At 46.7% G+C, this 19,997-nt stretch overlaps 1 protein-coding gene across 3 annotated transcripts in view; it reads left to right on the top strand.

Moving 5' to 3' along the window:
- Nucleotides 1-557: 557 nt before the first annotated feature.
- Nucleotides 558-19,997, top strand: part of Lgr3 (Leucine-rich repeat-containing G protein-coupled receptor 3) — a 142,116-nt gene continuing 122,676 nt past the window's right edge. For all 3 annotated transcript variants that reach the window (XM_089566446.1, XM_089566447.1, XM_089566448.1), the window contains exon 1: nucleotides 558-1,059. In XM_089566446.1, coding sequence (XP_089422572.1) covers nucleotides 963-1,059 — 97 coding nt within the window. In that variant the 5' untranslated portion in view covers nucleotides 558-962. The remainder of the gene's footprint in view (nucleotides 1,060-19,997) is intronic.

Here is a 19,997-nt window from a genome sequence, read left to right on the forward strand (position 1 = left end):
GCCCTTTGAAGAAGAGGCCAGCATTGGCCCGAAGGACGTCTAGAACTCCGCTCTGCTCTTCTAGTATGTTAAGTCAAGCTTTGGGTCTGGTCATCAGACCCTTCTTCCAGGCTGGATGTCTGTCACTCGTATAGTACGGCAGACGCTGTCGCCTCTACTAGTAATCTTATGCCATCTTTAGGTCCTACGAGGCGAAGGCTCTCTATTAGCCTCCCAGTTCTAAGAAACAGGATTTGCCACCTGTTGCGCTTGCAGTGCAGCGCAAGTCCATCCACTTTCTACTCGACGAGTTTCATTCAGACCGACGTGTAGCACGGGGGCTCGGTCAAGCGAGAGTGCACTGCAAGCCCTTGCTACTCAGCTGATCCCTCCCTCCCCCAGCGCCTCGCAAAGCCACCGCCTCGCCAGCCCTCCTCCTTTCGCCTTCCGGGCTCTGCCGCCTTTTCCCCCTCCCGTCGCTCTCTCCGCCGCCGGCGTTTCGCCGAACCATTACGTCAACGCAGGGCCGGTGCGCGGAGCCAGCGGCGAGGCGCACGCCGCCGCCGCCGCTCCAGCGCAGCACTGCCGGCGGGGCTTTTTGAGCGCGAGGAGCCGCGGCCCGCGGCCACAGCGCGCGCCGCCTCAGCGCCCGCCGCACCGTGCCGGGGCGCGCACCCCGAGACGACGCAGCGAACCCGCGACATGCGCCGCCACGGCGTGGCCAGAGCCGAGCCCGGCTGAGCACTCCCGGCGAGCAGCAACAGGCGGACCACCACCCTCGCTCCCTCAGCGGCATTTGTTTTCTTCCACTTTCTTTTTGTGGTCCCCCGCCGGCGCGACTTCGGTGAGCTTTCTCTTCGTGGAACTGCGCTGTGGCTCGCGAGTGATTGAGCGCACGCGGGCAGCACGCGCGGCCTTCCAAAGTCAAAGGGGTGCCTGTGCGCCGGACTCGGCCGGAAACTGTGGCCCGGGTGGTGGACGGCATGACGGCGTCGCGCCGCTGTCCGCCGCCGCGACCGGTCGCTCTGGTGGGATTCGCTGTGCTCGTGTGCGCCTGCCGATGCTGCTGCCTGGAAGACGGTGAGCCCTCCTTCTGACATCGCTCGGTGGCAGCTGTCACTCGCTTGTATTTTCCTTTTGCTTTTCTAAGCTGTACTCCGCGACCTGCTACTGTTTGCTAGTCATTCCTTTGTTCCTCCGTAATTGACATCTGGCTGCTAGAGAGCTCCGGTATCAAAGAGGCGGAGCTGATCAATAGCATAAAAAAAATCAAACGAGCAGAGAGCAGCTACGAAATAGAACCTCACGGACCGTAGGTGAAAGAAATGTTTTTCAGACCACGGCACAAAGTGGAAAAACGAAAACAGGCGACTATCCATTGCAGACGCGCTGCTTAAAATTGGAGATGACGCGATTGCCCCTACCAACAACTGTGCAGCAAAAAAAAAAAAAAAAGCCAGACTGGACTTTCATTGACGTTTAAGTTAACAAAGTAGTGTCTCTATCTGTTGCGGTGCCGTACAAGTAAATGTTTTCATGAACATGAAAGTACTCGATTCTTGGAGTTGAGCGCGCGATACTGAGTAGCACGGTGCACAAGAAACACGTGTTAAAGTTTGACCACTTGTGCAAATTAGCTTGCAATACAGTTTTGGTTGTTAATAAGCCGTTAATTTCACCTGTAAAGCAAGAAAGTGAAGGTGTTTATTTCCTAGGTCCAACGTTGAAATATAAGCAAGTGAAGAGAAAAGGAGAGAGCAGCTTGGCGTCGTCACGAAAGGTGAACGGGAGCTACAGTTGGTTTTTTTTTTTGTACCTTCATGTACTTTCGGTTCCATATCTGTGGCGCCTTGCTACTTTTCGGTACCTCGTTAGGTACACGCCTGAAGCTGTGCGGATATAGAAGACGAAGGCTAAATTTATAAACAAATTGGCCCGACACCTAAAACGCCATGAATACACGCATTCCTTCCAGCAGCAGCTTTCTTCAAGGCTGAAGCGACAATCAACTAATTTCCCACGCGAGCACCAGCAGAAATCTTCCGTATTTTTTCTGTTCCTAGCTCTATCTGGAACAAACTGTTGTTGCCCGTATACCTTCTAGAGCTGCTCTCGTTCGCAAAGAAAACAGGGGGAAAAAAAAAGAACGAGCTAATTACATCTGTCAAACAAGCTTGCTCCTCGCCGCCGACCCAGACCCTGATTCATCTATTTCTTCCGTTCAACCGTGTCGTTCTATCCGCACGTGTGATAATTGGGCGGTTTGGTCGTTACCCTAACAATTACTGGCCGTGTACGGGAACGCCCATAATGACTGATAATGACAGCGATCGATTGTTGTGTCGCGACCACGCGACTCATTGATATGCCACTCCACACGCGCTCCGCGCACCCGCACAAACAGGACCACCGGGCCTGTGCCGGCGACGCTGGCGGCTAAGCACACAGCCTCGGGAAAGCGGCAAACTGCCCCGTGGCTCGACCAGTGCCGGTGCCAAAGGACGCACAGAAGCAGACAGAGGAGGCCTTCTATAGCCGCGTTTACATGCATGCGATCTAAGTCGACTCCAGTCGACCCTTTTTGAAATAAAGAGCAGGTTGTGAAAAGGGAAAGGCGTGACTAGTCATCGACTCTCTTCCTCGACGTTTTTGCACTTTCCCTCAAAAAGTGGGCTGGAGTCGACTCCTGTAGCGTTCATGTAAACGCGGCTTACGGTTTCGATTCCGTTCAGATTACGGTTTCGTCATGCGCGCGGTTCCTATTTGCTATTACACAGGAGGGTTTTTTTAACGTGTCAGTTTCCACGCTTCCGGAAGGTAACGAGAGGAGCGCAGACCTGTTGCGCCCGCTATGCAAGCTCGGCAAGCAATCGACGCCACCGAAGCGAAGAAAAAAAAATCATCCTCCGCTATGAGTAACGCGCGTTCATTCTTAAAATACACGCAGATAAAAGGAACAATGCCAAGTTGTGTGATCTATGGTAGGTTGAAAGAAATGGTTTGTCTTAGTCAACCCTTATCGTTGTCCGGTTCCGATGCTTGTAAGTTGGGTTGCAAACGTTGTTGAATAACTCTGCTATCTAAATGTATACTTGCTATCAGCATCTGTGCGAGTGAGTTTGACTTTTGTCACGGTACTGCACTTAGGTGCGACCGACATTGACAGCAACAGGCGTCTTCTGCCGGCCCCAAAGAAAGGGTTTCCAACTGCGGAAGGGAAATTAAAACATGTTGCTACAAGAACAATCGCAAATGCACCCTTCCTGTCCGCTGTATAGCCTAACAATGTCACGCAGCTACTCTGATGCTAACCTGGCTTTTGTTTCGTGTGAAGGACGAGGACGGGAAAGAAGCTCTTTAACACTGTCCGTGCCTCTGGTGTGAGTGATGAGAAATGGCAAGAGCGTCTGTCTTGTAGAACACGATTTTGGCAGACGTCATGCGAGAGACATGTCGGCAGAGTGGATAGGATGCATTGGGGCGTCGAAACACGGACGGACGGACGGACGGACGGACGGACGGACGGACGGACGGACGGACGGACGGACAGACAGACAGACAGACAGACAGACAGACATACATGCATGCATGCATACATACATACATACATACATACATACATACATACATACATACATACATACATACATACATACATACATACATACATACATACATACATACATACATACATACAGACAGACAGACAGGCGGACGGACGGATGGACGGACGGAAATATCGCACCGCACCATATCTCACTGCACCACATTATACCACACCATTTCACACCACATTACACCACATTACACCAAACTGCGCCACATTTTACCACACTGCGCCACATTTTACCACACCACCAACACCCCACCACATAATATTAACGATAACTGCATGCCGTTTCTCTTCTTGTACGCTGACCTCATCCACTGCGGCAGAAAAATTTACAATGCGTTTATGACTACGCAGGGAATAACATAAGTGCGAGCGAAGCGTTACTTCTAGTCCTGCTTACGACGGCGCGCCCAAAAATGCGAAATAGAAGAAAGATAACTGTCTCAAGGAGAGCGGATCTTTGAGAGAGCCGTTACTCGAGAAACCCGTCCCGAGGTGATCACTGAGGAGTGTCATGGCAAAGCTCGCGGTGGTTCGTTCCCGTAGCTTGAAAGCCTTACAGAAGCTGCGCTGCTTCAGCTTATCTCCGCCGACTGGTTGGCGAGGCAATTACTTCACGCTGTGTTGCAACAGCGGCCTTTCATCGGCGCGAACCGAGTGCGGCAGCTTCAGCGGTGGTGCCGTTCAATGGCCGCCGATATTGCCGGTGCGACAGCAGTGTAATAGCCTCGCGCGCGGGCCATTTTTCGTTTCCTAAGCTCGCATTTGTCAAGACAGGAGCCCCACGCGAGAGGAGGCGGCACGGACCACCCGTTGAGCACTCTGTCTTCCAGCTGTTTCCGCGTTTTGCCGTGAGAGGCGTGGTCACCATTGCAGCCTGCATCTCAGCTGAGCATGCTGCTGGTGCTCCCAGGTGCTGCCCTATCAGGCCATTTTAGTTTCGGTCAAATGCCATGTCCGCTAATGGGTGCCGCACATACATCCCCCTCTCCGTTCATTTTTGTTAGCCCTGTATACCCCCTGTATGTCCTTTCTTTGCTTCCTCAGTACAGGATATTTAACCGGAATCTTCTGATGAACTCGCCTTTATTTCTCCTTTTCTTTTTGGGTGTCTGGGTTAATAATGCGAAGTATTTCTTATTACGTCATTCCGCTTCGGTCACATAATATGTTCTTAATATGAGAAAATTTGTTCTCTTCTTATCGACAACCTGCATCTGGGCATTATAGTGACCAAACCTCTAACCTAACGCCTTTCGTTTCTTATCGGCGCCGTACATCTGTGCCTTAAAATGGAAAAACCTCTAACCTAACAGCCCAAGATGTCAGTGCCCATAGATGGTAGAACTCAAACGGAGCGCACACGTCTCTGGCGAGATCCACAGCTCACTCGCTAGTGCCTTTCTCGTTGCCATTGCTTATCAGCCATCGTCTACACGCTTTGTTTGTGAATATCTTTCCAACACCCCAACGATAGCGCAAGAACAGCTCGCGGTAGGGTTAAGTGGCTACCGCCACCGGAAGCTAGCAAGAAAAACAAACCAATTTAAGGTATAGTGAAGCCCAAACCAACCAATCGCTTCTCGAAAAAAAAAAAAAAAGGCTGTGCGGGTAAAGTGCGTCACAGCCTCTCGAAGCTGTCACGCGGTCGAGCTTAAAGTGGGGGCCAACTTGTGCCAGGTTGGCGAGAAAATGCCGGACTGGTAGACGCCGCCGTGGGACAAGAAAAACAAGGCGGGGGCCGGGAGAAGACGAGGGGCCCCCCGGCGTCGGCAGCTTACGGAGGCGTGCGAGGATAGGCAAATTCAGAAATGCCAGGAAAGCTCTTTCTTTCCTCTTTCGACACTCGCAGCACATCCTCCCCCTGCCAAAGTCGACGGCTCTCTGCCTCATCGGTCACCGACGGCAGCGCCGTCGGGACGCCGCCGGCTCCCGCGGTCGCTTCCAGAGAACGCGGGAACTGCTGGCGTACCGCACCCTGTATATACCCACGGCTGCGGGAAATGTTATTGATCGCCCACTCACCTGTTTGCTTCTGTCTGCTTCTGTCTGCTTAGTTTACATTAGTCGCTATTATAAGCGCGCGAAGGCCAAACAACGACTTCTCAGCGTGTTACTGTGATATTTGAAGTGTATATAGGCTCTAGGCGCCGTCCGCACGACGCACAATGTTTTTTTTTCCTGCGTGACGTCTGCATGTATAGTAAATACACTTCTCTTTTCCTTCTGTCTTTTACAAGCTTCATTCTCCTTCCTATGGCGAGGTAGACAACCGGACGTACCTGTGGCTACTCCTCATAGTAATGCTTGCTCACCCGACTGCTGTTTGTCTAATAGGACAATAGAAGACCCGGACCTATGAGCTGGCGGCAGGTCGCAAGTCTGTAAGACATACACCGACATACCGTCACGCGCACTTGAGCGGAAGTGGTACCACCCTCTTTCGAAGAAACGCATCACCATAGGAGCGAATTTTCCCATGACTTGAGGATCTCGTTTTCTTTTTCCTTCTCTGTGCCGACTCGCCGAAAATGGGATAAACAAGTACGCGTGGGCTAGGCGTGTGGAATCCTGGCTTTTCGTTTCACAATAGAATAACAAGCCGATTTTAGAACACTTCAAAAATAGTTTTTGAAAAAGTAGTGCTTAAAAAAACAAAAAAAAAAAAGCCACGGGTGGCGAGCGGCCGTGGGTCGATTCAACGACTCCGTTGCTTGAGTTAGGCAAGGTCTGGGATTTCTGAAAAGCTGGCAGAACCTTCGCCCTGACATACGGTGCCTATTTTTAAATTAAGGCCCTCTCAGTGATCGGCTTAAAAACGGAGGGGTCTATATAAACGAGGAAGAGAGAGAGAGACAGAGCAGCCCTTTTTTTTTTCATCTAAATTTACCTGCTGTTTACGTGCTATGGTTGGCAGTAATCTCAGCTGTGCGGCGTAGTCATGAATTTATTGCGTTTCGTCTCATCACCAGTCATTTTCCTCCGTGTGCCAATTACCAAAAGACGCGAGCACTTTCTCTGCGTCAAATGCGGGTCCAGGAGTGCATCTCACTGTCGCCTTTCTTGCTTTTAGTCCGACAATGGCATGAGAAAACCAGCCTACTAACAGGCGGCTTTCGACCACATAGGCATCGTTCACCTAGGCAGAGATACGTTTTTATGTTTCCTTTAAGCCTAACAGCCATCCAAGAAAATTATCACTCACTCACTCACTCACTCACTCACTCACTCACTCACTCACTCACTCACTCACTCACTCACTCACTCACTCACTCACTCACTCACTCACTCACTCACTCACTCACTCACTCACTCACTCACTCACTCACTCACTCACTCACTCACTCACTCACTCACTCACTCACTCACTCACTCACTCACTCACTCACTCACTCACTCACTCTCTCACTCACTCACTCACTCACTCACTCACTCACTCACTCATACTCACTCACTCACTCACTCACTCACTCACTCACTCACTCACTCACTCACTCACTCACTCATACTCACTCACTCACTCACTCACTCACTCACTCACTCACTCACTCACTCACTCACTCACTCACTCACTCACTCACTCACTCACTCACTCACTCACTCACTCACTCACTCACTCACTCACTCACTCACTCAGTGTAACTACAACAAAATCAGCAACAAAATTTATTCCGCACAACATCAAATGCAAAAACTCCTTTTAGCACAACTGAGTGCGCTCATTACCTTGCAGCGGCAGAAGAAGGCACCGACGTGGCTTTCATGGGCTGTTGACTCGTTAGTAAGAATCTATTATTCAGCTTGTTGTTAACGCATTTTGTTAATTTGCCATGAAAAAAGCTTCGCAGAAACGGATCGTAATGAAGATGTGCTTCGTTGAGTGTATTAACAAGACTTTCCGGCTGCGAGCTGCGTTTAACAAGCGTGCGAGAAGTCCCGACAGCCAATCTATTTTTTACGACCAGCGGTGCCTCTATTCGAAAAGCTTCCGAGCAAGCTTTTGTTACTCATCACGTTTGTGTAATTAAGCTGTTTCTCATCGTCGGGACGACAATATCACTGAAGAACCACTCGTCTCTTAGCAACTGGTTTTGTTTTTTTTTGAATAAAAATAAATACTGTTTTGTAGGAGAACATTTCCTAAGAGCTTTTGTCAATTTCTGTTGAAAAAATACTCAGCGGTGAGGCGTTGCCTGGCAGTAACTGCTGAGACATAGAAACGTAAAGGGGATCCCCGTAAAGCCCAATGTGTATCTTGTATTACGGAGCGTAAAATGTGAACTATTTTAATTTCAGCTCACACAACTAGATGAATTGACAGCAAACTTGAAGAAACATTCTTTCCAACACATTTATCAAACCAAGGTCAATATACCTGCCTCCCGAGTTGCAGCAGACCTGGTAAAAGATGAATTCATGCAAAAGCTAACTCTAATGACGAAAGCGCGTACAATTTCAATGTCTGAATGGAATGGGCTGCCAAACGAAGTTGTAAATGCACAATTTCGAGAACAATTTTCCGTCCGTCTTTCTAAACATATAAAGCAATAAAGTATATAAAGAGAATCTTTTATTACCTGCCATTTTTCACCTCTGTATTTTATTACTGTACTTTGTTAACGCTGTTTTATTGTTTTTACTGTATTGACTGCATCTTGTTCCTGCTGGTCTGCGTATGCCGCAAGTTTGATGTTGTGTCCACTCCTATCTTGGTTCATGTTGGACCGATAGTATGTACAAATAAATGCTCGTAATGCTAGAATTGCAGATGAAGGAGCAATTTAGAGATTTCCTGTTATTTGAACCCATGCGCCTGAGTTTTATCAAGTTTTATCGTCATTGGACATGCAGGAATTATCCAAAACAGGTTAATCTAATTTGCTGTAGTTACCCTTCTTTTTTTTTTGTTAAATCTGCAAGCTTTTTTTTTACGTTTGTATAATGATGGCACCATTTCTGATAAAAGCCTTAGAAGTTCATCACCTTTATACGGCGTTTTATATGCCCGAGGTTTACCAGTCTAAATATCGTTGTCGGGGAACACTGGTACGCCTCGTTACAACCTCCAAGCGCAGCAGCCCGTCCTGGAAGGAAAGTTGGCGCTAGCCGCTGGCGACACTCTACTTGAACGGGGCGGCAATACGGAACCGGGAAAAGACCCGCCGCGGTGGCTAAGTGGCTGTGGCGTCGAGCTGCTGATCCCAAGGTTGAAGGATCGAATCCTGGCCGCGGGGCCGAATTTCGATAGAGGCGAATCGAAGAACGGGTCTTCTGCTGTGCTGCATCAGCGCACTGCAATGAACACCCGGCGGTATAAGTTAATCCGGAGCCCTCCACTACGGCATCTTACCGACACATGTCTTACTTCGAGTCGTTGAAGCCTACAATCCAATACGAACTATAAATAAAAAAAAAATCCCCAGCATAATACCAGTCGCCGCTTCCTACGAGCCGCTGTGGAACAGGGACACATTTTCACAAAAAGCATAGAAGTGCCCAGGGCAGGGATCGAGTCGGACTGTTGTTACATGGTAGACTGCTTTTTTATTGAGAGTAGAAGCAAGAAAACGGGTATCTACTTCTAAAGCCATTCCTTAAACATATACATGAAGAGGCCTTCATCACTCTAGCCGTCCGATAAAATCAGTTGATAAAAAAAAATATAGGTCGCCAGTTAAGCTATGGCCTGGCTTGATGAATTCAGCGAGAAGCTGCCATAGAGATCTAAGCTTGGTGTCTGCTTTGGCTGAGGGGATCATGCATTAGGTGAGCAATATGCACACTTATAGTAAATGCGTCTTACTAAGCGACTGATTGCAATGACGGTTATCCCGGATGATGCCCCTTAACCGTCTTCTCGCTGTAAAAAAGGAATGATGTGCGCATCATTAACAGCATGCTGCGCTGCGTATAAAATCAGGGCGTTTTAAGAGCGCTGTCGCGTCAAGAAATGTATGTACGGCTCTCTTTTTTATTACCATTCATACACAGACAATACACCTAGTTGTCACGAAACTGTTATTAAGAACTATCCCATGAAGAAGATAACTCCTGGCGAAAAATACTCAGGAGAGCTCAGAGCTTGCGGAAGAGATGCTTCTTCGAGTGAATAAATGGGCTTATTCTAAGGCCGAAAGCTGCAGTTGAAGGTAGCACTGGATGACGTACTGGCGTTGTTTTCAGTCTGAAACCACTATTTGTTATGCAGAAAGAACAGGTTTCCGGAAGACAGTTTAAAGTGTGGTACATGGGGGTTGGTGCATTTAGGAAATAAAACAAAAATGGCGCTTATACGTTCGTCCGGGTTCAAGATATACATGCTCGATTTTTCCTTTGGGGATACGTTGCTGATCTCAAAGTCTTCGTGAGCGGCACAAGGCCTACGCAGACGTTGTCAGTATACTCAATCACATCAAGCGCAAGCGTGCAAAGTAGAGAGACTCATTCGGGAGATCTTTAAGCGCCGTCGTGGGCAACCTTTGATACTTCTTGTTCTTGTGTTTCATTTTTAGGGCTCAAGGGAACCTGCGTCTCGAGATAAGACGTGTCAACGACTCTGCCGGCACTCGCCCCACACGACGCATTCTGATCACCCCACCAGATTAAACGGCCAAATCGTCGGCACGAATAATTTACGTGATCCCCTTTCCGAACAAGCCGCTCTTCGATGTCTTTCTCGATCAGCTGCAATCACGACAAAACGTTTCGAGCAACGAATGCGTCCTCGTCGTTTCTGTCTGCCTTAGGCGGGATTTATGTTTGTGATTTCCTGTCTCCGCAGCCACCCGAGGCAAGATTTGGATTGCGCCACGAAGCTTTTGTATCAATACTTCCGTTCTGCGCACGTCTTACTTGGATGAGGTGGCAAGCGGGCAGACTTAAGCTGACACGGTGGACAAATTTCGGTTGACCTGTATTTATTGGTGATCACGTTGTGTTGAGAAAGACGCTAATTTCACATAAAGTAGAGCGGGTATAAACTAGAAAAGGCCGACAATGAAATACAGACGTCGCCACCACCGGCAGTTTTCGCAAGTAAACTGGGTTGACGTCAATGCTATTTTATTCTCGCGGATCACCGAGGCTAGGCTACACCTCCATTTACTTCCCAACGGTGTTCACGGAGTCCGTTTCGAACTTGACGTCACGAACTTGAATCGAGTAAAGACAATCTTCATTTATAATTCCTAAAGCCGTACTATGTAGCAATTCATTTCGTCTTTGTTTCATTTGGTTGTGACGACAGTGGTGACGAATGCGATTGGATGTGGGCAGGCAGACGACCGAACGCAGGTACGGCCGGTAGGGTCAAGGCGCCGCCGATACCCACTCTGCTGGCGTTCACAGGAGCCATGCTTCGATAATTCATCGCGCAATCACCACACAGTTTCTTACTCGAGGCGGTATTAGAGCAAATATAAAGCTCGTGAGGGGAGTGAAATACGTCGTCGTGCGCCGCCATCATCAAAATCGGCGACACCCCGCCAGTGTGCCATGGGTGTCGGGCGCGCTATGCAAGTGAGCGGCACCATTGTGGTGTTCCTGCCACGCCTCACATGGCGTGCCCCCCCCCCCTCACTAGCTTACGTCATCGGGATCAGCTACCAATTACAGAAGAACAAATGAAATCAAAAAGAAAAAAAATGATCATAAAGTCCCAATTTTCTCAGCAACAATTGCGTTGTTTGATGCCGAACAAATATCACCATAGCCAGGAAGAGTCATACGGTTGAATTTTATTAAGGACAAAAATTGAATGGAACTGCCCTCAGTAGGTGAGCAATTACTCATTAGCATCCACCCAGTCCCAGCCGTGCAGTTGGAAAGGAAAGCTATGCAGGTGGAGAGAAATTCGTCCATCTCCGGAGTAGATTGTAGTACGGGGAGCCGATTACAAATCTACTCTACTTTGAGAGATTCCCTAAAGCATGGACTAATTGCCCTCTGTGTTCCTTTAAAGGCGGGATTTGCAGCAACATTTAAGATTAAGGGTTATGTGCAGGGCAGTCCAAGCAGACCTGATTTAGGAAACAGTTGAAGCGCAAACACAGACAACCACAGGAAGACGGCGCACATACGTAAGTGCAGTCTCCCTGTGGTTTTCTATGTTTTCGGTATAACTTTTTTACTAAATCACTATGTACCAAATCGCCCAAAAAGAGGTTTTAATCAACCAGACCTGCCGGCCAAGGGAACTGTGGCAGAAAGCAGGTCGCGCGGGCTTCGTCCGCTACTCGTAAGCATGCAGTAGCTGCTTCGCAATAGTCTTCGGTTAGTTTTCAGGGAGCGTGGACATCAGTATGCACATGGAGTTCCTCAGTACGGTAGCCTGCACAAGAACTCTGTTCGCTTGCGGGTGCACTACGAAATCGCGTGAGTACCTGCTGAGCCCTCAAAAACCCCTCTCCGACAAAATACACCTAAACCAGACATAGAAACTTTTACCTCACGGCGCAGTCGCTGCAGAAATGGCGGCACTTGATATTCAGAGCAAAGCAAGCACCGCTTCGCTCACTCTGACGTAATCTCCGCCTGAACACCATTCCACTTTTGCAGCGCTTACAGCCACACCTAAGCCATCGATGGGTGCAATGTATCTGTGCCAGGCAGCCGTCAGGGACTGAGTTTCGTCTGTGAATGCTTTAGTCTCAGCCAACTTCAGCCGCAGCACTTCTGCCACTGCCGCACAACCGAGCATGTAGAGATGCACTGCGCGCAGCCTTTGCTTTTGTGCGAGAGGACCACCATGGCCGTGAGCGGCCTTCAACGGCTCGAGAATGGTTCCGCGCTCTGAGAGGCGTTCGCGCGCTCAGGAGAAAAATCATTATGCGCACTAACCACTAGTTTCATCTCCTGCTCACGTATGAAACTCACTGCCTGCACACGAATTCAGCAGTCGACTGCTGCTCCGGTACCCGAAATGTGGAGGACTGGAGGGCCATTTATGGGCCTTAGGTGCAACCTTATGTGCATGCGTTCTATCTCCCCTCTCTTCTTGTTCTCCTTTCGTTATGCTTCTTCTGTCAGTGCAGGCTGGCCAACCGGACATGCACAGCTAACTTCCGTGCATTTCGTTTCCTTGTGGTGCCTCTTTCTCTCGGCACATGAAGCAGCCAGTCCGCCACGCGTCATTTTCTATACGACGGGAATTCTACGATCTGGTTTCCCAGCGGCCTTTTGTCTACCAGGCTTTCTCATAGTTGCAATGTTCTTTTTTTTTTTAGCTGCAGAATGTTCTTCGTACGCGAGGCGCACACTGGATGAGTGAGGGGCGCGCGAAACGAGGGTGTTTGCTTTCTTTGTGACTCAACAGATATCAAACTCTGTTACGGGCTCTGAGCGCGTGTTTCAAGTTATTTTTTGGCGCAGTTTGAGGCAGTTTGAGGTAGCTAGTGGAAATGCTAAAAGTTGCAGTTTTCACCGAATTATTTTTATTGAGGGAATTCATGCAATAGATTTACTTTTGACTTGTCTGTTTTTTTCTTCTTTTTGTTTACCGTTGTATATTCGCCATATAAAAAAGACGGAAATCATCAAATTCATGTCTTTATGCTTCGAAATTATTCGCCGTGCTGCAATATATTTATGCAGAGAACGTGCACTTTTCAACGCCAAGAGCGTAATGCTTTCTTCGTGGTGCCGCCTTTAACGTGAAGGTTGAAGCCAACCGGAATCCGGAATCCTTTCTGGTAAACATCCCTGCCGTTCTCTCTCTCTCTTTAAATAGAATTCCGCCGCCCTCATAAATCAGTCAGCTGGGCTGCCGTAAGCTCACGTTCGTTGAATAGGTGCGTAGCTTGTCCGCAGAACAGTCCTCGTCGCCAGAATGTTAACTGAATGTTGCGGACTGCGGAAATAGATTTGTGAGGCCACTATGAGTGTTAGGATGGTAAAAGGACGCCTCGTTTATTGTTCCACTGCAAAAACATGGCTACTCATGGCCACTACAGCAACATAGCGAATCAACATGATGTCCGCACATTTCCTGACATTCTTTCGATTTTGGGGAGGACATATTTGTAGGTGATAATATAGTTCACGTGGAGTGGCTTACTTTTTTGTTCTTTATTGAAAATATTACCTAATTTTGAGACTCGATTAAATGACAAAAATCCCTACGCAGTAAAAGCAAGATGAGCATTCCTAAAAACACGATATAGCACGATTATCTTTACACGTGCACGGGAAAAAAGTGGAGCCAGGAGCACAAAGTGAACACGTTAAACCATTGTGGCCATACCGCCCGCTAAAGAGCAACAAAAAAAAAAGGGCAATGACGAGAATGGAGATGGCGCACAATTTATTCTTCGTGACCTCACCCTCGCACGACACTCAAACTGGCGCGTTCTTTTGGCGAACATTAATCACTGTCCCATTTCACGAGCAATTAACTCTTGCCTACGCAGATTGCCTGTCTTCACATATGTTAGCATCGCAGCCCTCATTAGCTCTGTGTCGAGTCCCCATTAGCGAAAATAAGCGGCCACGGCATCACGGGGTCGCTGCTGCGACTCCACCCGATTTCAGATCGATGTCGATCTGTTGGTACGTCCCAAAATATTAATGAGATCTGTCAGAAAGGGGGAAACAGACCTATGTTCACCAGCAAAGGGTTTTGTTGAGCTAACGGAGCTACTGAGACGTTTTGCTCCCAGCCGAAAGCTTACGGTATTGATTATCGATGGTATAGTCTGATGAAGCCCTGGTATGAAAATATGCGCTCATACCTTTCGTTGAATGTTAGAGAGCCCGTTTTATGTTGGACTGGCCACTTCAGGCTGTTTCATTTTGCATAGCGCTTGCGGTTTTTCGTAACCGCATACAATTTTTTTTATTGCCAGCAGAGTGCCAGTTTGTAACGGCCTTTTTTAGTATTACTTTTTTTGTCCCTCAAGTGTACGAACTTTACAAAAAAAAAAGTGTGTTTTCTAAATTGCATTTTAATTCAATCTTCGGCAATACTTTCATAGGTCCTACTTTTTTTTTTCTGGAGATGATTCGATGAAAACAAACACTTGCCGTGAAGCACATTTTTGGCAACCATGTTAGCTGTATACAAACCTCACATGTTTTACAATGCAGAAAAAAATTGTTCGGGCTTTGTAATTTCTTCTCAGCAGTGTCAATTAATATTATCTAATACAAATAATAAGAGATGCTCAATATACTAGTGATTCGAAACCGAAGACGGAACTAAGAAGTTTTGTCTTCACTGGCATATTGCGACAAGAAGCGAAAAAAAATGTATGTAATGATGTTCATTTCTTAATTTGACTATTTCAGGTGCTCTAAAGCCTATTTATTGATGGTCATTGCCGAATGGGCCTGTTCCAGATGCTCCAAAACCTATTTAATTATGCTCATCGCTGAATGGGCCAGTTTCAGCTGCTATAAAACCTATTTAATAATGTTCATTGCCGAATTGGCCTTGGCAAGTGCTCTAAAACCTATTTAATGATTATCAATGTCTAATCAGCCTGTTTCAGGTGCTCTCTAAAACCTATTTAATGGTGTTCATTGCCGAATGGGCCTGTTTCAGGTGCTCCTATTTCCATTTTCGTCGCTGTGGAGCGTCTCAGTGCAATCCCCATTTGTATTTTCTTAATTAATAGTCGATGGTTATCAATTCAAAGAAAAATGGCTAATTACTGCTGTCACAACGATTAGTCATCTTTAGAAAAAGGATAAAGAAAAGGCCTTCGTTCACACTCACGCATGCACTCAAGCAGCTTCGCGGTTTTATTTTTCCTTTAGTCCACTGCTTCGGCATTTTGCGGCCTGCCAGATTAAGATTAACGAGCGGCCCGCCCTATTAGTTGCTCGAGCATCGAGTGTCTTGACACAGTGTACAAGCCGGCAGGCGACCTTATCTACCAGTCTTACCACTTCCATCGGCGGTCAGTGCGTGCGCTGAGGAAAAAGAAAGGAAAAACAAGACGCAAGGAAACATGCACACACACAAACTGGCTATTTGAACAAGTCCGTCTGCAACAGGTAGGCGCTGGTTTCCCACCGTAGACTGTTCGTTCGATCTGTTTGGTGAAGGCCGTTACGTTTCGTTTGCAAGTTAACAGTGAAAGGCGAGCCTGTGCTGGAGCGGCGAGCGAGCATATGATTGCCTTCCCGCTGTCCTTAGTAGGCGCGGTTTTTGCGCTCGACTAAATCTTATATCTCGGCGTGATTGTTTTTTGGTTGTTATCGGGTTTAACCTTCATAAACGACTCTGGCTATGAGGGGCGCTTCAGTGGAGGGCTCCGGATAATTTCGACGACTTCGGGTTCTTTAACATGTTCTGACAACGCACAGTACGCGGGCCTCTATAATTTCGCCTCCATGGAAATTCGACCACTATGGCCGGGACCGAACGCGCGTTTTTCAGGTCAGCAGCCGAGCACCATAACCACTGAGCCACCACGGCGGCTTTATCTCGGTGTGAGTGGAACAGTATTAAAATAAAGTAAGCTTTACCAGCAGTTCACAAATAACAACGAGAAGAAAAAGAACGATGCATTCTATTCTCTCCAAGACACTGTAGAAAATTTTCATTTTTTGCAAAGACGACGATGAGAATTATAGAAATGTTCTTTGAGAAGCTAGCATGGTGCATATTTTACCTGAGATATAAATTAGGATGGCAGTGGGCGTGGAAATTGGGAGCGAGAGGGGCCCAGAAATAAACAAGATTGAAATATTAGGGTGCTCAAATTATTTTTGAGCTTAACGCATTTTGCTGAAGTAGAACAGCTTTTTGGGGAAAGTTGGCTCATACCTAATAGAACTGGCTGCAGCGTGAATAGAAACTTAGAGGAGAGAACTCACAATCACAGCGCACGACCTTGTCGTTATGTGTCTTTTCGTCTATACGTTACTGATCGCTCTGAAGCTAGTTCTAATAGCGCATTTCAGCTGCTGGCCTCATGACGCGCTCTTAGATTCAGTAATAAACACAAGGCTTGAAGCTTGTGTGCATGAAGACAGCGCAGTAAGCCGTAATCCAGTCAACTGTTCTGGCTTATTTCTGTGGCAGAAGCCTTAGGTGTAGGCTTGTTGGAATGAGCGCTTGTCGGGAGTATTTTAGGTGAAAGAAGAAAGGCGCATAAACAAGACATGCAAGCTGCAGAACTGACGACAGACTTTCAGCTGAAAACCGAGAGCGTGTGCAGGTGGTGAAGTTAGCAAATTTGCAGGAATAATGTATCCGCGGCTGACACAAACTATGAGCAGCTGGAGGTCACTGAGAGGACTCCTTGTCTTGTCCTGCAGTGGGCCGAACTCAGCTGCTGATGATGATGGTGTGCAATGACGAGTGAAATAAAATCCTTTCTTCTAAGGCCTGGGGATTTTGGAAAATCTCAAGACTTCAGTTAGCTCTGAATCCGTCATGAAAAAAAAATAACAAATAAACAACGGCACTGCACTGAGATGGCTAACTACAAGGGATGTGCGAATAGTACTTTGTCACAACCGATTCGAATACAAATAGTATAGCATCAGTACCGAATCGAATGAGGATAGAAAATTACGATGATTATTCGCTACTTGAGCGAATATTGATTCCAAATAAATAATAATGCAAAACAGCGAAGCTCTAGGAGTGGCGCTATAGCTAATGGAATTAAAACTGTAGCTACCATAAGACCCAACAGTGATGTTCACTAGGGGTGCAGAGCACGAAATCAATATATTAATTTTGTGTCAGTCTTATCATGACATAAGGCAAACAAGCCAGTGCCACGCCTCATTTGATGAGAGGAGCGAGAGTTATGAGGGATGACCTCCGATATAAAGAACACTAAGTCTGCAGCTGAACTCTGCCACGTCGCCTAGTATCGGACATATGTAGGGTGTTTCACCTAAGACTTTACACAATTTTTAAAAACAGGCATTTTGAATTAGAAGAGCGCTTTCTTAGTCTAAGCACTGTCAGCGGTATTGGACATCAATATACAGCTAAGACATGGTAACTAGCAGAATGGCAAACTAATATTGAATAGTTAACTTTTTAACTACTACTGTTAGGCTCCTTAATTGCTGACAAGCGTGTAGCCCACCTTAAGTAATAGGCATATCATGTTTTAGAATTTTGAAAATGCGGTTACGCTAGGTTCTGTGGCTCTACAAATATTGGCTATTTTGATGAGTTACGTGCACTGGAGAGGTTGCTTTGCCTGAAAGCTTCTCGAAAGCTCAAGTATTTTGTCACTATATAGCCAAAATTTGTTGAGCCCCAGCGCCGAGGGTAACAGCGTTTTCGAAATTATAAAAACTGATATGGATATTGCTTACGGTGGGCTACATGCATACCTCTTAATAATTAAGGAGCCGAAGAGTAATAGTTAAAAGTAAGCGTTAAATATTAGTTAACTAGCCTGCTAGTTAGCACGTCTTAGCTGTATTCTGATGAACTACACCACTGACAATGCTATGCCGAAAAAAGTTCTCTTCTGAAAGCCAAAAAGCATGCTTTGCGGCGTCGGAGTGGGCCTTGCTTTTGAAATAGACACCGAAGAAAACTATACTGCGTGCTGAATTCGAATTTAGTCTGGAATTCACAATATATTCGCAAACTCGATATTGTATCCGATTCGTTGCGGATAGCTTTAAATATGCACTATTTGATTCGTTCAGCGAATTGAATGGGAGGATATCGTAATAGATATTCGAAAATTTGAAATATTCGCACACCCCTACTAACTAAGCGATTAGGCTCCCTTTGGCCTTCTACCTCTCGAACAGAAAGGCGACGATCGGTCATCATCATCACCATCATCATCAGCCTGATCACGACCACTGCAGGGCAAAGGCCTCTCCCACGTCTCTCCAACTAACCTTGTCCTTTGCCAGTTGCGGCCATCGTATCCCCGCAAATTTCTTAATCTCATCCGCCCACCTAACTTTCTGTCGTACCCTGCTACGCATGCCTCCTCTTGGAATCCACTCCGTTGCCCTTAAGGACCAGCGGTTATCTTGCCTTCGCATTAAATGCCCTGCCCAATCCCATTTCTTCCTTTTGATTTCGACTGGGATGTCATCAACCCGAGTTTGTTTCCTCACCCACTTCGCCGGCTTCCGATCTCTTTAATGTTACGCTTACCATTTTTCTTTCCATAGCTTACTGCGTTGTCCTTAACTTAAGCTGAACCCTCTCTGTTAGCCTCCACGTTTCTGGCTCGTAGGTGAGTACCGGTAAGATACAGCTGTTGTATACTTTTCTCTTGAGAGATATTGTTAAACTGCCATTCAAGATCTGAGAGAACCTGCCATAAGCGCTCCACCCGTCTTGTTCTTCTAGCTATATATTTCCGTCTCATGATCCGGATCAGCTGTCACTACCTGTCCTAAGTAGACATATTCTCTTACTACTTCCAGCACCTCGCTACCAGTTGCGAACTGCTGTTTCCTTGCTAGACTGTAAAACATTACTCTGGTTTTCTGCATGTTAATTTTCGGTAAAGTGCAGCTAAAGTACTGATCTGAGGTTGACTGGCCTCAGTAATCGCTCGCTATATTTCCGCGGGCATCATACTGTGCTTGTATTCTTCGAGCTCTGCTACGATCACTTTATGTCCCTATTTCGCTAACCAGTTATGCTATTTTCTTGACTGTTTATTTGTGTCGCCAGGTTATTAGGCCAGCATAGAAATTATTTATTCTGAGTAAGCATTTGCTCATTCAGCAAAGCATATATGTCCACGTTCTCTACTAGACTACCTTCAAAAATCAACTGCGGCTTATGCCTGGCAATTTTCTCAATTACTCTTTCTTCCTAAAAGTAAGTGAGCTCAAATAATGCTAGATCCTAGAACACCACTTACTTGTGGTTTTAAGAAAAAAACGAAGCCAGAATTAAGGAAGCCGTAGTGGAGAGCTTGAACGGTTCTTACGCCTCCCACTTGAAGCCCTAAGGATGCATCATTAAGCAAAGCTTTGTAATTTGATTTTTTTGCCCTCATCCGCAGCCTCCGCTAACCAATACTAAACCTTTTCAGCAGTGGGTTTTTCTTCAAACCTCTTGGCTCATTATCTAAATGTCAGATCAACCTGTTCAAGGCAAGGTCGCCTTTGGTTACTTTTTTCTAAATGCCCAGAAAAAGTTATTCACAGTAGACTCATTAAACTTTGCGCTAAACTTTGCTTACAATCCCCATACCGATATGGGTTTCCGGAAGGTAAATTTACGGAAAGCGCATGGTTGGCGGAAAAAGAAATTATTCCAAGGTCTCTTGAAGATGAACAAATCTGTCTAGTTCTATTTATAGATTTTTTAAAGGCGTTCGACCCTCTTAATATCACCGCTTATCCAAGAAATTAGAATTTGTAATAATCCGTGGAACACCTCTGCCTCTCATAAGGTCATACTTACAGCGTCGTCGCGTCGTCTTCAATGTGTAATGATAGCAAAGGA

Source organism: Amblyomma mixtum, chromosome 1, assembly GCF_055824585.1.
Source record: "Amblyomma mixtum isolate Tamu chromosome 1, ASM5582458v1, whole genome shotgun sequence".
In the NCBI taxonomy this organism is placed as follows: Eukaryota; Metazoa; Arthropoda; class Arachnida; order Ixodida; family Ixodidae; genus Amblyomma; species Amblyomma mixtum.